This window comes from Styela clava, chromosome 12, assembly GCF_964204865.1.
Source record: "Styela clava chromosome 12, kaStyClav1.hap1.2, whole genome shotgun sequence".
Lineage (NCBI taxonomy): Eukaryota > Metazoa > Chordata > Ascidiacea > Stolidobranchia > Styelidae > Styela > Styela clava.
In genome coordinates this window covers 15,783,174-15,802,957 of record NC_135261.1, presented here as the reverse complement: position 1 = coordinate 15,802,957, position 19,784 = coordinate 15,783,174, and the positions used below count along the sequence as shown (strand labels likewise).

The 19,784-nt window shown below is 33.2% G+C and overlaps 1 protein-coding gene and 2 long non-coding RNA genes across 5 annotated transcripts; 2 read left to right on the top strand and 1 right to left on the bottom strand.

Moving 5' to 3' along the window:
• The first annotated feature begins 266 nt into the window (after positions 1-266).
• LOC144430581 (uncharacterized) lies at positions 267-3,443 on the top strand. The gene is made up of 2 exons (XR_013479618.1): positions 267-1,564; positions 2,005-3,443. It is a non-coding gene; the product is annotated as an uncharacterized LOC144430581 (long non-coding RNA).
• Positions 3,444-9,287: 5,844 nt separating this feature from the next.
• LOC144430717 (uncharacterized) lies at positions 9,288-11,337 on the bottom strand. Its single transcript, XM_078118758.1, has 7 exons — positions 11,212-11,337; positions 10,992-11,131; positions 10,572-10,705; positions 10,305-10,378; positions 10,164-10,232; positions 10,005-10,085; positions 9,288-9,679 (listed from the first exon to the last, which is right to left on the bottom strand). The coding sequence occupies exons 2-7, from the start codon at positions 11,109-11,111 to the stop codon at positions 9,525-9,527; spliced, it is 633 nt and encodes a 210-aa protein (XP_077974884.1). The 5' UTR covers positions 11,112-11,131; positions 11,212-11,337; the 3' UTR covers positions 9,288-9,524.
• Positions 11,338-14,333: 2,996 nt separating this feature from the next.
• Positions 14,334-16,882, top strand: LOC120330053 (uncharacterized). 3 transcript variants are annotated; one of them, XR_013479689.1, is made up of 3 exons: positions 14,334-14,407; positions 15,728-15,840; positions 16,281-16,882. It is a non-coding gene; the product is annotated as an uncharacterized LOC120330053 (long non-coding RNA). The 3 variants fall into 3 exon arrangements; XR_013479688.1 differs by lacking the exon at positions 14,334-14,407 and adding an exon at positions 14,416-14,655; XR_013479687.1 differs by lacking the exon at positions 14,334-14,407 and having other exon boundaries at positions 14,416-15,840.
• Positions 16,883-19,784: the final 2,902 nt, after the last annotated feature.

Sequence of the window (19,784 nt, the reverse complement as noted above, 5' to 3'; positions counted from 1 at the left end):
TCGGCGGGCCATTTTAAATCGTCACGCGAGCCGTAATTGGCCCGCAGACTTCGGTTTGGAACCACTCATCTACACTGATGAATATGCCATAGGCGTTATATTTGAATACAATTATACTAGAGTTAGGAATTACAGTGTGGAATCTCACCTCAAAATTAGGGGGGGTGTTTGAAATTTTAGGGGGGGGGGTGTTCACCCCCTATAGGGGGGGTGTAGGGAAATCACTGATCTAGCCATAATTAAACAATCGATCAGTCAATCCACTACTACTATTACAGTGTTCATGTGGATTCAGATTGCGTTCAGCCAACGTTGCCAGTCAAGCAAACCAAAGCTTTGTTTGCTAATGTCAAGTGACCAGTACTAGATAAGACTAGGCTATAGCCTATAGCGGTAAATACAGAAATTTAACGTTATCAGTAACTTATATCGTGAGTCGTAAATTCTGAACTTCGTACAAGTAACGTGAGCTACGGTATTCTATCTCAACTAGATACTTTGGATTTGCCAAACTTCAGATCTTGTCAAGCTTTGTTTGCTAACGTTAAGTGACCAGTACTAGGCCTAGATAAGATGGGTCTCCTGCAGTACGCGCCGCAGATACTTATAGTTGGCCGGTCTCGACAATTTTTGCATATCTAATTTCTAACCCCCACATGACTACGTCATCCGGAAATTACATCACTGCATCACCATCGCGTCATAGAGCTTTCTAAATTCCTAAATATTCACACTTATTATATACCTGAGCTCTGGTTATTTTAGTGTGGAGGAGAATATATTTGTAATCGGTATTTTTTGGCACTTTAGCTTCAATTCCTTCCAGCTTTTTTACCCCCATAAAGGATTTTGGCCCATTCTGTTCTCAACAACTTCTGAATTTTTTGTATGGGATGCAAGGTGACTTAGGCCCAAGTTGCACTGAATAATTTTTTAGGGATGTAAGTTTCGGACATTTCATTTCTGATGTTCATGCTCATCATACTGGAACTTAGGACTCTTTTTTCAATATTTTGGGATTTTGAGCATTGGGGTTCTGACTTCTGAGCCATGCTCTACAATACATTCTACAAGGTGGTGGTCTTGAAATCCTGAATTTCTCAATAACAAAAATTTAAGCTGGACTTAGGCCCATTCTGTTCTTAACTTCTACAAAATATTATAGTCCTAAGTCCATCTGAAACTTTTATTATTTAGAAATTCAGGATTTCAAGACCATCCACCTTGTAGAGCATGGCTCAAAACCCCAAAATATTGAAAAAAGATGAATTTTCCAAAAATGTGACTTCGGTCCCTTCTGTTCTCATCCGGCGATATGCAATAATAATGGTAATAATAATGGTACATGTTTTTAAATCTAGTGCGTTGTATTTGGGTGTAAAATACAGTGCGAAATGAATAAAATAATGTCACCATTACAAACATATTGTTGAAAATAACTTTCTATTCAGGATGTTGATTTTCTTGAAAATGAAGATGATCACAGTATTGGAACTCACAAGTAGCTAATAGCAGAGGAACTAAATGGAAGAAATATAGCAGATGAGCAGTGAACAACTGATAGGTTGGTACATGTTTTTAAATCTAGGGCGTTGTATTTGGGTGTAAAATACAGTGTTGACTCTGTTGAGAATGAATGAAATAATGTCACCATTACAAACATATTGTTGAAATTTTTGATTCTATATAGCCTATATGTAGATGTATGATGATATCACTCTATGCTTTAAAATCATGAAGAGTTAGAACCAATACTTATGTATAGCCCATTTCTATTCAATAATTCGTCTATTTCAATATGACCTTGGTAAGAAGACAAACTGAAAAAATAGCTAGTCTGTGTTGTTCACCACTTTTATAAATTACTATCATAAAGTACTTGTCCAGTACAAGGACTCCAATTCAGTTGGAAACATTTTTATTGAATGTGTTCGAAGTTGACATGCGACCGTTTTTCTACTGCAAAAGACATACTCATCCAATCTTTTTTTTTTGTATTTTTAGATTGTAAGTCCATTCCAATGATGAACATTGGATCATCACTAGATCACAGTTCGAATGGAAGCTTCAATTACACAAAAGCAATTGCAGTGCTGGACTCTTGTTACAAGATTTTCAATCTACAAATACCATTACGTAGCAGAAAAGCTTGACATTCATCACAGCATGCCTGCTGCTTCTGCCCAATGAGCATATATACAATGAGTGGAAACTTGCAAAGATTTGCTCATTGTGGCATTGTCCCCCGCATTTTTACGTCGTCCAGCTAAATGGTTCGTTGCATATTAAGAAAACGCATTGCTCGCTGCCAAAATCCCTTGCTTCAGTCGAGTCGGGTGCGAAATTGGCCGTATTAACTTGACTTGAGGTCTTTAATTCTTCAATACATATTTGATTTTGGGTTTCGAAGTATGGTACGCTGAAAGCATACAACTATGAGCATATGCTTATTGGGAATGCATATCTATTAGACAGAAAACGTATCTACAGAACAGAATATGAACCAGTCGCCGAGAGGAGTGCGGTTATTTATGTATTTATTAATTGATATAACATGGGATTTACATATTTATCCAAGGGGAGAGGAAAGCCGAAAAGAAGGCCTAAATATATGGCGAACCACGGCCTCTCTCAATCATAGCTCTTTTTCCCATATGAATCACATGGTTCTGCGAGCTATTCGTTTACTTATTAAAAATACTGATTTTAACTATAAATTACTCTGGGATATCTTGCCATTGAAAACAAAAGCCAGAAATTGGAAGAAAAGCAGGGAATGAAATGTGTGTATTATGTAATGGAGAACCTGAGTTTTGATATTTATGAAGATTTTGTTTCAGATATATTAAAATTGATTAGAATACATTTTGTTATCAATATGATTCTTGCATATTATTTGATTTTAACGATCCTTTATATAGTCGTATAGATACTGTTGATTCGGATGCAATTATACTTTTGTAATCAATAGTGAGAAATATTTCATGACTGCTATTAACTATGTGAGCTATTTTTTCTGCAATGCAAAATATTTCCTTCGTCTGCTATTTACTATGTGAATTAATTTTTCTGTAATGTAAAGTATTTCCATAACTGCTTTTACTATGTGGGCTGTTTTTTCGGTACTCGTAGTATGTGTACCAGGTTAGGTTACGATTCTCCTTATTTTTGTTATATTAAAAGTTCGGGAATTGTCTGTGTTACACAAGTGAATATCCCCCTACCGATAGAATTTAGTCCATTTACACAACTTGATATAAAGTAGGCGAACAAAATTAGTTACCTTCATATTGGTACACATACTTCTGGAGCACCATTTTTTTTGTAATGTAAAATATTTAATATGTGAACTAATTTTTCTGTAATGCAAAATATTTTCCACAGCTTCTGTATTTTTTATATGTCACTTTTCATTTCATCGATAATACACATTGTTCATTCTTTGTGGAGTTTTTGGTAACTTTACAGATGGAATAAGACCGACATTCAGCTTTTTCCGTTTCACAACTGTAATACAAAAAGGTACTCTTGAAGTATGTAAACCCAGTTGGTAGACACCGGAACCATGTGTACCAGGTTAGGTTCTACTACATACAAACATTCCCAAACTTTTCAAGCCGCACCGCACCCCCTTTTTAGAATTGTGAAGTCTTGCGCCCCACCTCAAAAATAATTAGCTAACAATAATAAGCTACAAATAACAGTAGTAAGGCGTAAGTATGTTTTATTGGGAAAACATGTGGAAAAAAATAAATGACAAGTTTTGATATGCATAAAATTAGCCAAGTCCAGAAGTCAGTATTTTAAACTAATAGAGAGAGATAGTTTATTTCGTTCGTCAAACCATGAACATATATAAATTACAAGAGAGCTATGCTCAAATATATGGACACGTAGAGTCACATAATTTTGATGACGTCATAGCGAAAAAAAAAGTAATAGCCTTCTGGAGAAAATTTTTATCTTTAACCACTGAAAATTTCAAAGCAATTGGTCCAGTATTCGAAGAGAAAAGCGACTTTTTAAAAACGTGTCAAAGAACAAGAACAACATAATATTGAAACGATCGTTATGTCCACTACGTGTCCAACAAAGAGATGAGAGCTGAATTCACGGCGGTACCGGTACCTAACGTAGGTGCGGTACTGAGTTAGCAGTCAGCCAGCATCTTACCTGTACACTGTAGGCCATATACGGTAATTGATCACAGAACAGTTGTTCCCTTGCAAATTTTATGTTGTTTACACTTTAGGACAGATAATTGATCACAGAACAATTCTTCCCTTTCAAATTTTATGTTGTTTCCAGTAGACTCTCATCAAAACAAGAGAGCTATGCTCAAATATATGGACACGTAGGGTCACATAATTTTGATGACGTCATAGCGAAAAAAAAAGTAATAGCCTTCTGGAGAAAATTTTTATCTTTAACCACTGAAAATTTCAAAGCAATTGGTCCAGTATTCGAAGAGAAAAGCGACTTTTTAAAAACGTGTCAAAGAACAAGAACATAATATTGAAACGATCGTTATGTCCACTACGTGTCCAACAAAGAGATGAGAGCTGAATTTACGGCGGTACCGGTACCTAACGTAGGTGCGGTACTGAGTTAGCAGTCAGCCAGCATCTTACCTGTACACTGTAGGCCATATACGGTAATTGATCACAGAACAGTTGTTCCCTTGCAAATTTTATGTTGTTTACACTTTAGGACAGATAATTGATCACAGAACAATTCTTCCCTTTCAAATTTTATGTTGTTTCCAGTAGACTCTCATCAAAATAAACAAATATAGTAGGCTACAAGTGCTACAACGCTTGCATTACTGCACTGGTAGGACCGTGAAAGAATAAGTTACGGTAATTTCATTGTGGTAAGACACCGGTACCGGCACCAGTACCAGTATCGTACTTACGTACTGAGCTACCAGTACCGGTTAGCAGTCAGCCAGCATCTTACCTGTACACTGTAGGCCATATACGGTAATTGATCACAGAACAGTTGTTCCCTTGCAAATTTTATGTTGTTTACACTTTAGGACAGATAATTGATCACAGAACAATTCTTCCCTTTCAAATTTTATGTTGTTTCCAGTAGACTCTCATCAAAATAAACAAATATAGTAGGCTACAAGTGCTACAACGCTTGCATTACTGCACTGGTAGGACCGTGAAAGAATAAGTTACGGTAATTTCATTGTGGTAAGACACCGGCACCGGCACCAGTATCGTACTTACGTACTGAGCTACCAGTACCGGTACCAAACCTGTAGGTCTGATATTCCGTTCCGCATACGATAGGCTATAAAACTTGCACTGCAGCATTAGTAATACCGCGGAAGGAATAAGTCAATTTCACTGCGTTACGGTACCGGTATGGCAACTTACCAGTACCGACCTACAGTAGCTGTAGTACTGAGCAAGACAATCGATCGCGAAACCGCTTGAAATAAGTGTAAAACAGTGTTCCCATGAGTAAAAATAAATACCGCGAAATTTTGTATGAAATATCATATCTCATAGGATTCATATAAAATTTAAGAATAAATAAAAGTAATAGCCTTCTGGGGGAAAATATAATCTTTACTCACTGAAAATTTCAAAGCAATTGGTCCAGTAATCAACGAGAAAAGCGATTTTTTCATAACGATACCAAGAAGAAGACAAATAAGAACAAGAACAACAAAAATACCAAAACGATCGTTATGTCCACTAACGTGTCCAATAAACAAATATAGTAGGCTACAAGTGCTACAACGCTTGCATTACTGCACTGGTAGGACCGTGAAAGAATAAGTTACAGTAATTTTATTGTGGTAAGACACCGGCACCAGTACCAGTATCGTACTTACGTACTGAGCTACCAGTACCGGACCTGTAGGTCTGATATTCCGTTCCGCATACGATAGGCTATAAAACTTGCATTGCAGCATTAGTAATACCGCGGAAGGAATAAGTCAATTTCACTGCGTTACGGTACCGGTATGGCAACTTACCAGTACCGACCTACAGTAGCTGTAGTACTGAGCAAGACAATCGATCGCGAAACCGCTTGAAATAAGTGCAAAACAGTGTTCCCATGAGTAAAAATAAATACCGCGAAATTTTGTATGAAATATCATATCTCATAGGATTCATATAAAATTTAAGAATAAATAAAAGTAATAGCCTTCTGGGGAAAAATATAATCTTTACTCACTGAAAATTTCAAAGCAATTGGTCCAGTAATCAACGAGAAAAGCGATTTTTTCATAACGATACCAAGAAGAAGACAAATAAGAACAAGAACAACGAAAATACCAAAACGATCGTTATGTCCACTAACGTGTCCAATAATAAAAAAAAACAGATGCTCAGGTGTTTGACTGGGAGACAACGTTACAACATTTCGGGTCATTTAACAGGTTCGGTGTTAAATTCTTCAATACCTCTCATATACCTTATTCACTATATACATTATTCACAAGAATTTTTGATTTGGAAAGTACTAAATAATCATGTTTTGTCCTAAGATCATCATTTATTCAGCTGGTAAGTTGACATGTATTGCATATCAACTGCATAAAAATGGGTTAGCGAGGATACCTATTATTTGGAAAATTTGTCTACTAAAAATGAATGTAATAGGACATGGATTTTTTATAAGCAAAGATGGGGAAAATTCTATTATTATAGCACTTTAATTATAAACATTTGATAATAGTAATGAAATCATGAGTAGATTTCTTTATACACTATAATTTGAACACATCAAATTATAATACTTGATTATGACTGGCAAGTGATTTGGAGGATAGTAACACACAATAATACATGATCAGGATTTGACCCTTCTCCATCAGATATATATATATGAAATAAAGTGCTCATGTACATATCTATATTCGGCTACAGAGCACGTAACATAGAATGAATTTTAAGGCGAAATATTGATAATATACTGAAATAGCAATGATACCCAATAGGTTATTTTTAAATAAGTATTACCGGTACTAAAAAATAAATAAAGTGCTCATATACATATAGATATTTGGATACAGAGAAAGTATCATAGAATGAAATATAAGGCAAAAAACTGATAAAATACTAGAATAGCAATTATAATAAACATTATGATACTTTTAAATGAAGTATTACTAAAAAATAAATAATGTGGTCATGTACATAGATATTTGGATACAGAGAAAGTGTCATAGAATGGAATTTAGGGCGAAATATGGATGCAAGTATGATAAACAATTTGATATTTTTATAAAAAGTGTTACTAAAAATTAAAATAATAGATTATGGAGTTCCAGCAAGTGTGCTCATAAATAAAAAGATAGCAATTCATTTACCACAGTGAATTAAATTCATTACACATTACTACTTGCTATAACACAGCAGGCACATGATACTCATCGTGTTTTGAACATTTTTAAAGGTTTTGCTCGTTCTCCAGAACTCTCCATTTTTTATTTGTTTGTATTGTCAGATTGTGGACTTTTCAAAATAAACTATCTCTATCTATATCAATGAATACAATATCCCAGGTCCCCACTTGGCTGGTTCATATTCTGTTCTGTAGATAAGTTTTCTGCCTAATAGATGGTATGTATTCCCAATAAGCATTACAGTATGCTCATTCGTTCACTCAATGAGTGATTTTAATTACGGTAAATATAAAATAATATATATGATATAAATAAGTTCATATTCCATTTTGCCTCCATGATCCAGTATTTATTTTGTTCAATTCCAGTAGTAATTCATACCATAATTAGGTTATTTTAATAAATGCATTGATATAAAACAATAAAAATAAAATTAGTAAATATAAAATACATATCATAAACATATAATTTTCTTTTTAAATAAATTTTTCATAAATTTTTCAATTCCCTCTCAAATGGGTTGTTTATTCTATAATTCTCTATATTTTTCCACATATTATGGCCATTTTTATCTGCTTTTTGAGAAAGGCAAAATGTGGTGTTTTATTTTCGAATATAATAGAATTTCTCATGGTCAAAATTTTATATCTCACTATTGATTACAAAAGTATAATTGCATCCAAATCAACAGTATCTATATGACTATATAAAGGATCGTTAAAATTAAATAATATGCAAGAATCATATTGATAACAAAATGTATTCTAATCAATTTTAATATATCTAAAACAAAATCTTCATAAATATTTTTTGTAAATTTACAATACATGAAAATATGTGAAACAAACTCAGGTTCTCCATTACATAATACACACATTTCATTCCCTGCTATTTTTCCAATTTCTGGCTTTTGTTTTCAATGGCAAGATATCCCAGAGTAATTTATAGTTAAAATCAGTATTTTTAATAGGTAAACGAATAGCTCGCAGAGCCATGTGATTCATATGGAGCACAGAGCTATGATTGAGAAAGGCCGTGGTTTGCCATATATTTAGGCCTTCTTCTCCCCTTGGATAAATATGCAAATCCCATGTTATATCAATTAATAAATACATAAATAACCGCACTCCTCTCGGCGACTGGTTCATATTCTGTTCTGTAGATACGTTTTCTGTCTAATAGATATGCATTCCCAATAAGCATATGCTCATAGTTGTATGCTTTCAGCGTACCATACTTCGAAACCCAAAATCAAATATGTATTGAAGAATTAAAGACCTCAAGTCAAGTTAATACGGCCAATTTCGCACCCGACTCGGCTGAAGCAAGGGATTTTGGCAGCGAGCAATGCGTTTTCTTAATATGCAGCGAACCATTTAGCTGGACGACGTAAAAAATGCAGGGAACAATGCCACAATGAGCAAATCTTTGCAAGTTTCCACTCATTGTATATATGCTCATTGTTCTGCCAAATGAAGAATTTCCATTCAAAAAACAAAAAAGGCGTAACTTGACTTTCTCATTACGACTGTATTTATTTGCGACCTAATTTGGCCGAATATTTACTGTTTTAATAAATTGTTTAAATCTTGAAAACCTGTCGTGGTTTCATGCTTCCTTTGGGTGGTTATAGTACGTTTCCAGGCTTGCAAGAAGGTTGATCTTCTTATCGATTTGGGTGGGGTTGTTAGGGTGGAAATGTTAAACACCTACCCAAAGGGTGGAAGAAGTAGAAAACCTTGTGAACCAAATATTTCGGTGGGAATTCCCACTTTTTTCATTTAGAGTGTACGGTAGTTTTCGATTAAATTTATTAATCATGAATTAATCTTTTTATCTTTTCTCATCAAATTGTGGAAGATAAAGATGAATTCCTCTAGTTTAGAATTGCATTTAGAGTGTTAAAACATTTGCATCATGTCTTCATTGTATAATTTGCAACTTAAATATAGCACAACATAATTACGATTTACGATAACAATGAAACTGAGAAAGCCACGGCATAACGCCTAAAATTGCATAAAAAATGACTCCTGTAGTTTTCTTATTTATTCTAGAATATAGTAGTTGTACTAAATAGTATACTGCAGTGTTATAATTCCCATTAAATGAATTTCTGTTCAGGGTTATAACTCAATATTGAAAAATCTCGTCAGTTCAAACTTTCCATCAACTCCGGATGTTCAACAATTTTAGAAGGATAAAGTTGTACAATGATTCCTTTCTCAATGAGCTTGTTCCACATTGAACTAATTTGATGAATAGTTGGATTTAGGGTTGGAAATGCCGACCAGACAACCCATTCACCTGAAAAGATATTGAGATTTGATATAAATCGCTCCAGAAATCTACAGATATGCAATTGGTTGATGTCCCTTTTTTAAAAAATTTTGTTGTCTTATGTTGCTTTTCCCCTATTCCCCACCTTACATGCAATGTGTAACTACCTCCACTAGTGAGTAGACATTCCTTGTGAATGAACATCCTTGACTGGTTTTAAGTGATCAATTTTCATTACTCACTGAATATATTATTTACTCTTGAGTGAGTCTAATTCCTTTTATTGTGTGTTCTATCAATGCTGCTGAGAATAAATTGTCATTGAAACTAAATGAAAAGTGGCATAAAATACCTGAAAGACTGCAGAATGCATGGACTAAATAATTCTTTTTGTCGTATAGAATCAGATTATCACCATTGAACAAGGCATCATCTGAATATTAAAATGTTTTAACTATTGTTAATGTATTCACCATAACCATTTTAATCTGTAAATTCAATTATACATTACCTATTTTTTTAGCATTATTATTTGTTCCTCCGTCTTGTGTTAGAGTGTGTGAAGCCAAAACAGCTGGTTCTGTATCAAAATATTGAATTTCTTATTTATTATATTTCATTTTAACTATATAGTTATATCCAAAAATAATACTTTCGCTCTTTATCCCATAATAAACGCCGTCTATTCGTTTGGTCCGATCGATTGTAAAGGTTTGGGGAGGAGAACTGAAATAAAGTAAAATGTACAATTACATATCTTCTGTTTTCGAATGTATCTCTGATTTGGAGACTGAGTAGTTTGATCTGTCAATTCAAATGTAACAGAATTCGCTTATATACTTTAGTTTGAATATTGCAGTGTTTTAGTCATTTTTTCAGTTTTTTTTTTAACTTTATTTGAAATAAAGTATAAACTTACTTCTCATGTAAATTAGTAACCACCATTTGCATTCCTTCATTTGTATTGGAGAAGTTCTGTAATTTTGTACCTATAACATCTTCATTCATGACCTCATCGTTGGTGTGTAGCACCAGATACCAGTCATTTTTAACCTGCACACAACAATATGGTTTGTAATTTCTACTGAATAATTTCATTATGCAAGAAGAGTTTTACTAAATCTCAATTGTTAACACCTGTGACACATTTGGAAAGTTGAGTGAAGGGAAGAGGTTGAAATCTCCAGATGTATTATTGTGAGATAATGTATCTTAAGTCCTAATGTTGTCTTAATCAAACTTTTGGAGAAAAGTGTATGCGGAAAACGACAAATCTTTTAAAAATATATATCAAAAACTGACTGGAAGTAAAGGTTTTACAATTAAATTATATACATACCTTATCCCAGTCAATGTCCTCATTGTTCTCTGGAATTTTACATTCTTTTGCCAGGTTAATCTCGATGCTTATAACAAGCATCAAAAGTGAAATACACAATATGTTTTTCAAGGTCAGCATTTTATTTTAAAGCAGCAAATCTTAAGTTTGAAAAAACACAAAATTAAGTCTTTCATAACCCGGGAAACTTTCTAGAGGTTAGTGAGTTATCCAAACTTACAGAAATCTGTGACATTTCAGAATTATATAATGATAGCTGCAGCGAAAATTCTATAGATATTGCAGCAATAATATTTCAATCGGAAGAGCGCAATTGACATCCTCACCTATCCAAGTCATAGTACAGACTGTTCGTTACAAGCATTGCATTCTGTACATATATTTGTGCGCTTGATGATGCTATATATTCTAAACAAGGCTGTGGGAAATGCGTAATGTTTTTGTTTATACTGTCTGGGAATGGCTGTGGGAAATTTTGTTTATACTGTCTGGGAATGTAGAACATACATCGTTTCATGGAAGAGGAGGCAGAAAGGGATCAATAGATTCACATTTTCAAGAACATGTTCTCCATCCAATCTTTTTTTCTGTACAAATATGTAAATTCTATCATATCCTAATTTTTGATGTTTCATCATTGGAGTGCTATTTACACACACCTATACAGTAACAAATATAGGCTGTAATGGATATATATATATATACAGTACACTCTAATGTACTGTGATATCCACCCCCAAAACACCAAACCACTTTATATTTATTTAAATTTATTAACAATGAACTGATTTTTTTTTTTATCTTATCGTCAAATTTTGAAGGATAAGGATGAATTCCTCTAGTTCAAAATTCCAAACAAGAGCGTTGAAACATTTGTATCATGTCTTCATTGTATAATTTTCAACTTAATTCAAAATCGCCAGTCACATGTGTGAAATTGTTGACGCGACTCGGACTGGAAATCAATGATTATCAATCCTTAATAATGACTTATTATTGGTTTAGCATGTATTTCCAGTCATACATATCATCCCTGGCACTGTGATGTTTTGATAAATATGATTTTGACTGCACCATACTTGGCAGAGGTATCGAGATTTTTTAAACCTGAAAAAAACGTTAAATTAATGGTAATTTTCACGCGTAGCGGCGCGCATTAGAATGTTTACGTCTTTCTACGCGCATTTCCGTCGAAATAATTAACATTTTTTGCATTGAGGGGGGCGTGTGGACTAATAATTAGAGGTGTGACGTCATCAAAATTGCCAATTGAAGCCTTGAACTTAAAAATTCTGTAAATACAAGCGTGGATTTTAGAGTAACCATTCTTGCTATAATAGTGATTTTGGTGTTGTTCTGATGGAAAATAACACAAGAAAACGTTGAAATAAAAATTAATTAATGAGGAATAATTATTAACCCTCTACTAGACACAAAATCTCGCAAGTTCAATAGAAATTTTGGAATTTTGACGTAAAAATTTTTTTTTTTAGATGAATTCGTTTTACATATATTGCTGAATAGAGCTCTATCACACGCTAATAAAAAGCCACGAGTGAAGCTTTAGGGCCTAATGGCTGACAAAAAAATAACCAAAGTAAAATGGCACCAGAACGACCGGCTGGGGAGGGTTTTAAAATGCGCTGTTCGATTTTTAATTACGGGAATACTTTTTACGACATCGCGGCGGCAGTCCACTGCGGCAGATTGCCTCTACACGTGCTACGGCGTTTTGTACTTTGTGTGGATATATTTGAGCATTGCTCTCTTGTGGTAATTTATTTTCATGTTAATGACTTAATTTTAAATGAGTATTTTTATCAAATGCATTATATATCAAGTAATTTTATGATATCTGCTTATATTATTTAATTGGAAATGTTGTTTTACATAGACATTCCTGATGTATGTTATATTAGGGAACCTGAAAAATTGGGGGAATGCGAATTTCTGTATTGTAATGTGAATTATGATTATTACCTCAGTCATTCAGTTACTGTTACAATTATTTCACTCTGGCAGTGAGCGCTCAGCTGTGTAATTTAAATAGTTGTACTGAAATTCAACTAAACACTATCGAACACATTTATTATTTTATATTTTCCAAGTAGAGAATTTAAAATCCTACAATGGTTTTTTAAAGCATCATAAACGAAAATTATTAATTCCTAAATAATCATAATTCACATTACAATACAAAAATTCACATTCCCCCAATTTTCCAGGTTTCCTAATATAACATACATCAGGAATGTCTATGTAAAACAACATTTCCAATTAAATAATATAAGTAGATATCATAAAATTACTTGATATATAATGCATTTGATAAAAATACTCATTTAAAATTTGCAAGTCATTAACATGAAAATAAATTACCACAAGAGAGCAATGCTCAAATATATCTACACAAAGTACAAAACGTCGTAGCACGTGTAGAGGCAATCTGCCGCAGTGGACTGCCGCCACGATGTCATAAAAAGTATTCCCGTAATTAAAAATCGAACAGCGCATTTTAAATGAAATATCAGATCTCGCAAATAATTAAGGAATAAATAAAAGTCATAGCTTTATAGAAACAAAAACAATCTTTAATCACGGAAATTACAAAGTAATTGACATAGTAGTTAACGAGAAAATCGATTTGTTTCTCTACAAGAAGAAGAAATACAAACACCAAGAGGAACAAACAACAACATAATAACAAAACGATACATAGGTCTATTTCGTGTCCGAAAAAGCGTTTTACTGCATAACATTTTTACCTTTACGATTGTCTCATCATTCAAATATTAATTTTCTCATTTTAAACTCCGATTCAAGTAAGATATAATATTAATTTTTAAATTATAATCAAAGAATATTACGAATGATAATAATTCTTGCGGAAACCTACATTTTAAGTGAACAAATATTAAACCAAAATAGAGGGAACGCTGTATGAGGAACCAAGTTTTGCTTTACGGGGTAAAAATATGAATTTAAGATTTTTACATTCACATTAAATTAAAATTAAATGTCTTCAACATAATACTAAAACCATGATGAGCATCCATCTTTTTCGGGGTACAATGTAACGAAATTCTCCTGTTGAATGAACGTTTTCGGGCAAAAAAAAAATCACCCCACCCCAAATATCGCTAGGTGAATTTTGTAAACGTATTATTAAGCGCATTGGAATTACAGAAAAACTACGGTTGCGCACAAGCAATAATGTAAAATTCAAATACACAGCTTGCAAAAAGAACTTCGCAAAATTGAAAAAAAATTACAAAATTATCAAAAACTCCGTACAGTACACTTCACGCAATACCTCCATACAGGTAAATTTTATAAAGTTATTTTTGAGCGCATTGGAATCACACGCAACAACATGTTTACCATACACGATAAAATACTTCCACGTAAACACCACGGTAAGAAACATCAAAAATCCACCAATTCCCATTATCTCTGTGCAACGCGAAATTATAGTACCGGTACGGTACCGGCACCTTAATCTAGCCATAATTAAACAATCGATCAGTCAATCCACTACTACTATTACAGTGTTCATGTGGATTCAGATTGCGTTCAGCCAACGTTGCCAGTCAAGCAAACCAAAGCTTTGTTTGCTAATGTCAAGGGACCAGTACTAGATAAGACTAGGCTATAGCCTATAACGGTAAATACAGAAATTTAACGTTATCAGTAACTTATATCGTGAGTCGTAAATTCTGAACTTCGTACAAGTAACGTGAGCTACGGTATTCTATCTCAACTAGATACTTTGGATTTGCCAAACTTCAGATCTTGTCAAGCTTTGTTTGCTAACGTTAAGTGACCAGTACTAGGCCTAGATAAGATGGGTCTCCTGCAGTACGCGCCGCAGATACTTATAGTTGGCCGGTCTCGACAATTTTTGCATGTCTAATTTCTAACCCCCACATGACTACGTCATCCGGAAATTACATCACTGCATCACCATCGCGTCATATGGCTTTCTAAATTCCTAAATATTCACACTTATTATATACCTGAGCTCTGGTTATTTTAGTGTGGAGGAGAATATCTTTGTAATCGGTATTTTTTGGCACTTTAGCTTCAATTCCTTCCAGCTTTTTTACCCCCATAAAGGATTTTGGCCCATTCTGTTCTCAACAACTTCTGAATTTTTTGTATGGGATGCAAGGTGACTTAGGCCCAAGTTGCACTGAATAATTTTTTAGGGATGTAAGTTTCGGACATTTCATTTCTGATGTTCATGCTCATCATACTGGAACTTAGGACTCTTTTTTCAATATTTTGGGGTTTTGAGCATTGGGGTTCTGACTTCTGAGCCATGCTCTACAATACATTCTACAAGGTGGTGGTCTTGAAATCCTGAATTTCTCAATAACAAAAATTTAAGCTGGACTTAGGCCCATTCTGTTCTTAACTTCTACTAAATATTATAGTCCTAAGTCCATCTGAAACTTTTATTATTTAGAAATTCAGGATTTCAAGACCATCCACCTTGTAGAGCATGGCTCAAAACCCCAAAATATTGAAAAAAAGATGAATTTTCCAAAAATGTGACTTAGGTCCCTTCTGTTCTCATCCGGCGATATGCAATAATAATGGTAATAATAATGGTAATAATAATGGTACATGTTTTTAAATCCAGTGCGTTGTATTTGGGTGTAAAATACAGTGCGAAATGAATAAAAATAATGTCACCATTACAAACATATTGTTGAAAATAACTTTCTATTCAGGATGTTGACTTTCTTGAAAATGAAGATGATCACAGTATTGGAACTCACAAGTAGCTAATAGCAGAGGAACTAAATGGGAGAAATATAGCAGATGAGCAGTGAACAACTGATAGGTTGGTACATGTTTTTAAATCTAGTGCGTTGTATTTGGGTGTAAAATACAGTGTTGACTCTGTTGAGAATGAATGAAATAATGTCACCATTACAAACATATTGTTGAAATTTTTGATTCTATATAGCCTATATGTAGATGTATGATGATATCACTCTATGCTTTAAAATCATGAAGAGTTAGAACCAATACTTATGTATAGCCCATTTCTATTCAATAATTCGTCTATTTCAATATGACCTTGGTAAGAAGACAAACTGAAAAAATAGCTAGTCTGTGTTGTTCACCACTTTTATAAATTACTATCATAAAGTACTTGTCCAGTACAAGGACTCCAATTCAGTTGGAAACATTTTTATTGAATGTGTTCGAAGTTGACATGCGACCGTTTTTCTACTGCAAAAGACATACTCATCCAATCTTTTTTTTTTGTATTTTTAGATTGTAAGTCCATTCCAATGATGAACTCTGGATCATCACCAGATCACAGTTCGAATGGAAGCTTCAATTACACAAAAGCAATTGCAGTGCTGGACTCTTGTTACAAGATTTTCAATCTACAAATACCATTACGTAGCAGAAAAGCTTGACATTCATCACAGCATGCCTGCTGCTTCTGCCCAATGAGCATATATACAATGAGTGGAAACTTGCAAAGATTTGCTCATTGTGGCATTGTCCCTTGCATTTTTACGTCGTCCAGCTAAATGGTTCGTTGCATATTAAGAAAACGCATTGCTCGCTGCCAAAATCCCTTTCTTCAGTCGAGTCGGGTGCGAAATTGGCCGTATTAACTTGACTTGAGGTCTTTAATTCTTCAATACATATTTGATTTTGGGTTTCGAAGTATGGTACGCTGAAAGCATACAACTATGAGCATATGCTTATTGGGAATGCATATCTATTAGACAGAAAACGTATCTACAGAACAGAATATGAACCAGTCGCCGAGAGGAGTGCGGTTATTTATGTATTTATTAATTGATATAACATGGGATTTACATATTTATCCAAGGGGAGAGGAAAGCCGAAAAGAAGGCCTAAATATATGGCTAACCACGGCCTCTCTCAATCATAGCTCTTTTTCCCATATGAATCACATGGCTCTGCGAGCTATTCGTTTACTTATTAAAAATACTGATTTTAACTATAAATTACTCTGGGATATCTTGCCATTGAAAACAAAAACCAGAAATTGGAAGAAAAGCAGGGAATGAAATGTGTGTATTATGTAATGGAGAACCTGAGTTTTGATATTTATGAAGATTTTGTTTCAGATATATTAAAATTGATCAGAATACATTTTGTTATCAATATGATTCTTGCATATTATTTGATTTTAACGATCCTTTATATAGTCGTATAGATACTGTTGATTCGGATGCAATTATACTTTTGTAATCAATAGTGAGAAATATTTCATGACTGCTATTAACTATGTGAGCTATTTTTTCTGCAATGCAAAATATTTCCTTCGTCTGCTATTTACTATGTGAATTAATTTTTCTGTAATGTAAAGTATTTCCATAACTGCTTTTACTATGTGGGCTGTTTTTTCGGTACTCGTAGTATGTGTACCAGGTTAGGTTACGATTCTCCTTATTTTTGTTATATTAAAAGTTCGGGAATTGTCTGTGTTACACAAGTAAATATCCCCCTACCGATAGAATTTAGTCCATTTACACAACTTGATATAAAGTAGGCGAACAAAATTAGTTACCTTCATATTGGTACACATACTTCTGGAGCACCATTTTTTTTGTAATGTAAAATATTTAATATGTGAACTAATTTTTCTGTAATGCAAAATATTTTCCACAGCTTCTGTATTTTTTATATGTCACTTTTCATTTCATCGATAATACACATTGTTCATTCTTTGTGGAGTTTTTGGTAACTTTACAGATGGAATAAGACCGACATTCAGCTTTTTCTGTTTCACAACTGTAATACAAAAAGGTACTCTTGAAGTATGTAAACCCAGTTGGTAGACACCGGAACCATGTGTACCAGGTTAGGTTCTATCTACTACATACAAACATTCCCAAACTTTTCAAGCCGCACCGCACCCCCTTTTTAGAATTGTGAAGTCTTGCGCCCCACCTCAAAAATAATTAGCTAACAATAATAAGCTACAAATAACAGTAGTAAGGCGTAAGTATGTTTTATTGGAAAACATGTGGAAAAAAATAAATGACAAGTTTTGATATGCATAAAATTAGCCAAGTCCAGAAGTCAGTATTTTAAACTAATAGAGAGAGATAGTTTATTTCGTTCGTCAAACCATGAACATATATAAATTATAATATAAAAAAAAACAGATGCTCAGGTGTTTGACTGGGAGACAACGTTACAACATTTCGGGTCATTTAACAGGTTCGGTGTTAAATTCTTCAATACCTCTCATATACCTTATTCACTATATACATTATTCACAAGAATTTTTGATTTGGAAAGTACTAAATAATCATGTTTTGTCCTAAGATCATCATTTATTCAGCTGATAAGTTGACATGTATTGCATATCAACTGCATAAAAATGGGTTAGCGAGGATACCTATTATTTGGAAAATTTGTCTACTAAAAATGAATGTAATAGGACATGGATTTTTTATAAGCAAAGATGGGGAAAATTCTATTATTATAGCACTTTAATTATAAACATTTGATAATAGTAATGCAATCATGAGTAGATTTCTTTATACACTATAATTTGAACACATCAAATTATAATACTTGATTATGACTGGCAAGTGATTTGGAGGATAGTAACACACAATAATACATGATCAGGATTTGACCCTTCTCCATCAGATATATATATGAAATAAAGTGCTCATGTACATATCTATATTCGGCTACAGAGCACGTAACATAGAATGAATTTTAAGGCGAAATATTGATAATATACTGAAATAGCAATGATACCCAATAGGTTATTTTTAAATAAGTATTACCGGTACTAAAAAATAAATAAAGTGCTCATATACATATAGATATTTGGATACAGAGAAAGTATCATAGAATGAAATATAAGGCAAAAAACTGATAAAATACTAGAATAGCAATTATAATAAACATTATGATACTTTTAAATGAAGTATTACTAAAAAATAAATAATGTGGTCATGTACATAGATATTTAGATACAGAGAAAGTGTCATAGAATGGAATTTAGGGCAAAATATGGATGCAAGTATGATAAACAATTTGATATTTTTATAAAAAGTGTTACTAAAAATTAAAATAATAGATTATGGAGTTCCAGCAAGTGTGCTCATAACAAATAAAAAGATAGCAATTCATTTACCACAGTGAATTAAATTCATTACACATTACTACTTGCTATAACACAGCAGGCACATGATACTCATCGTGTTTTGAACATTTTTAAAGGTTTTGCTCGCTCTCCAGAACTCTCCATTTTTTATTTGTTTGTATTGTCAGATTGTGGACTTTTCAAAATAAACTATCTCTATCTATATCAATGAATACAATATCCCAGGTCCCCACTTGGCTGGTTCATATTCTGTTCTGTAGATAAGTTTTCTGCCTAATAGATGGTATGTATTCCCAATAAGCATTACAGTATGCTAATTCGTTCACTCAATGAGTGATTTTAATTACGGTAAATATAAAATAATATATATAATATAAATAAGTTCATATTCCAGTTTGCCTCCATGATCCAGTATTTATTTTGTTCAATTCCAGTAGTAATTCATACCATAATTAGGTTATTTTAATAAATGCATTGATATAAAACAATAAAAATAAAATTAGTTAATTTAAAATACATATCATAAACATATAATTTTCTTTTTAACTAAATTTTTCATAAATTTTTCAATTCCCTCTCAAATGGGTTGTATATTCTATAATTCTCTATATTTTTCTACATATTATGGCCATTTTTATCTGCTTTTTGAGAAAGGCAAAATGTGG

Coding starts and splice junctions, on each gene's coding strand:
- LOC144430717 (XM_078118758.1), bottom strand. CDS start 11,111: ATGCTGACCTTGAAAAACATATTGTGTATTTCACTTTTGATGCTTGTT. Junction 10,706..10,991: donor AGGACATTGACTGGGATAAG/GTATGTATATAA, acceptor TGTTGTGTGCAG/GTTAAAAATGACTGGTATCT. Junction 9,680..10,004: donor TGCATTCTGCAGTCTTTCAG/GTATTTTATGCC, acceptor ATATCTTTTCAG/GTGAATGGGTTGTCTGGTCG.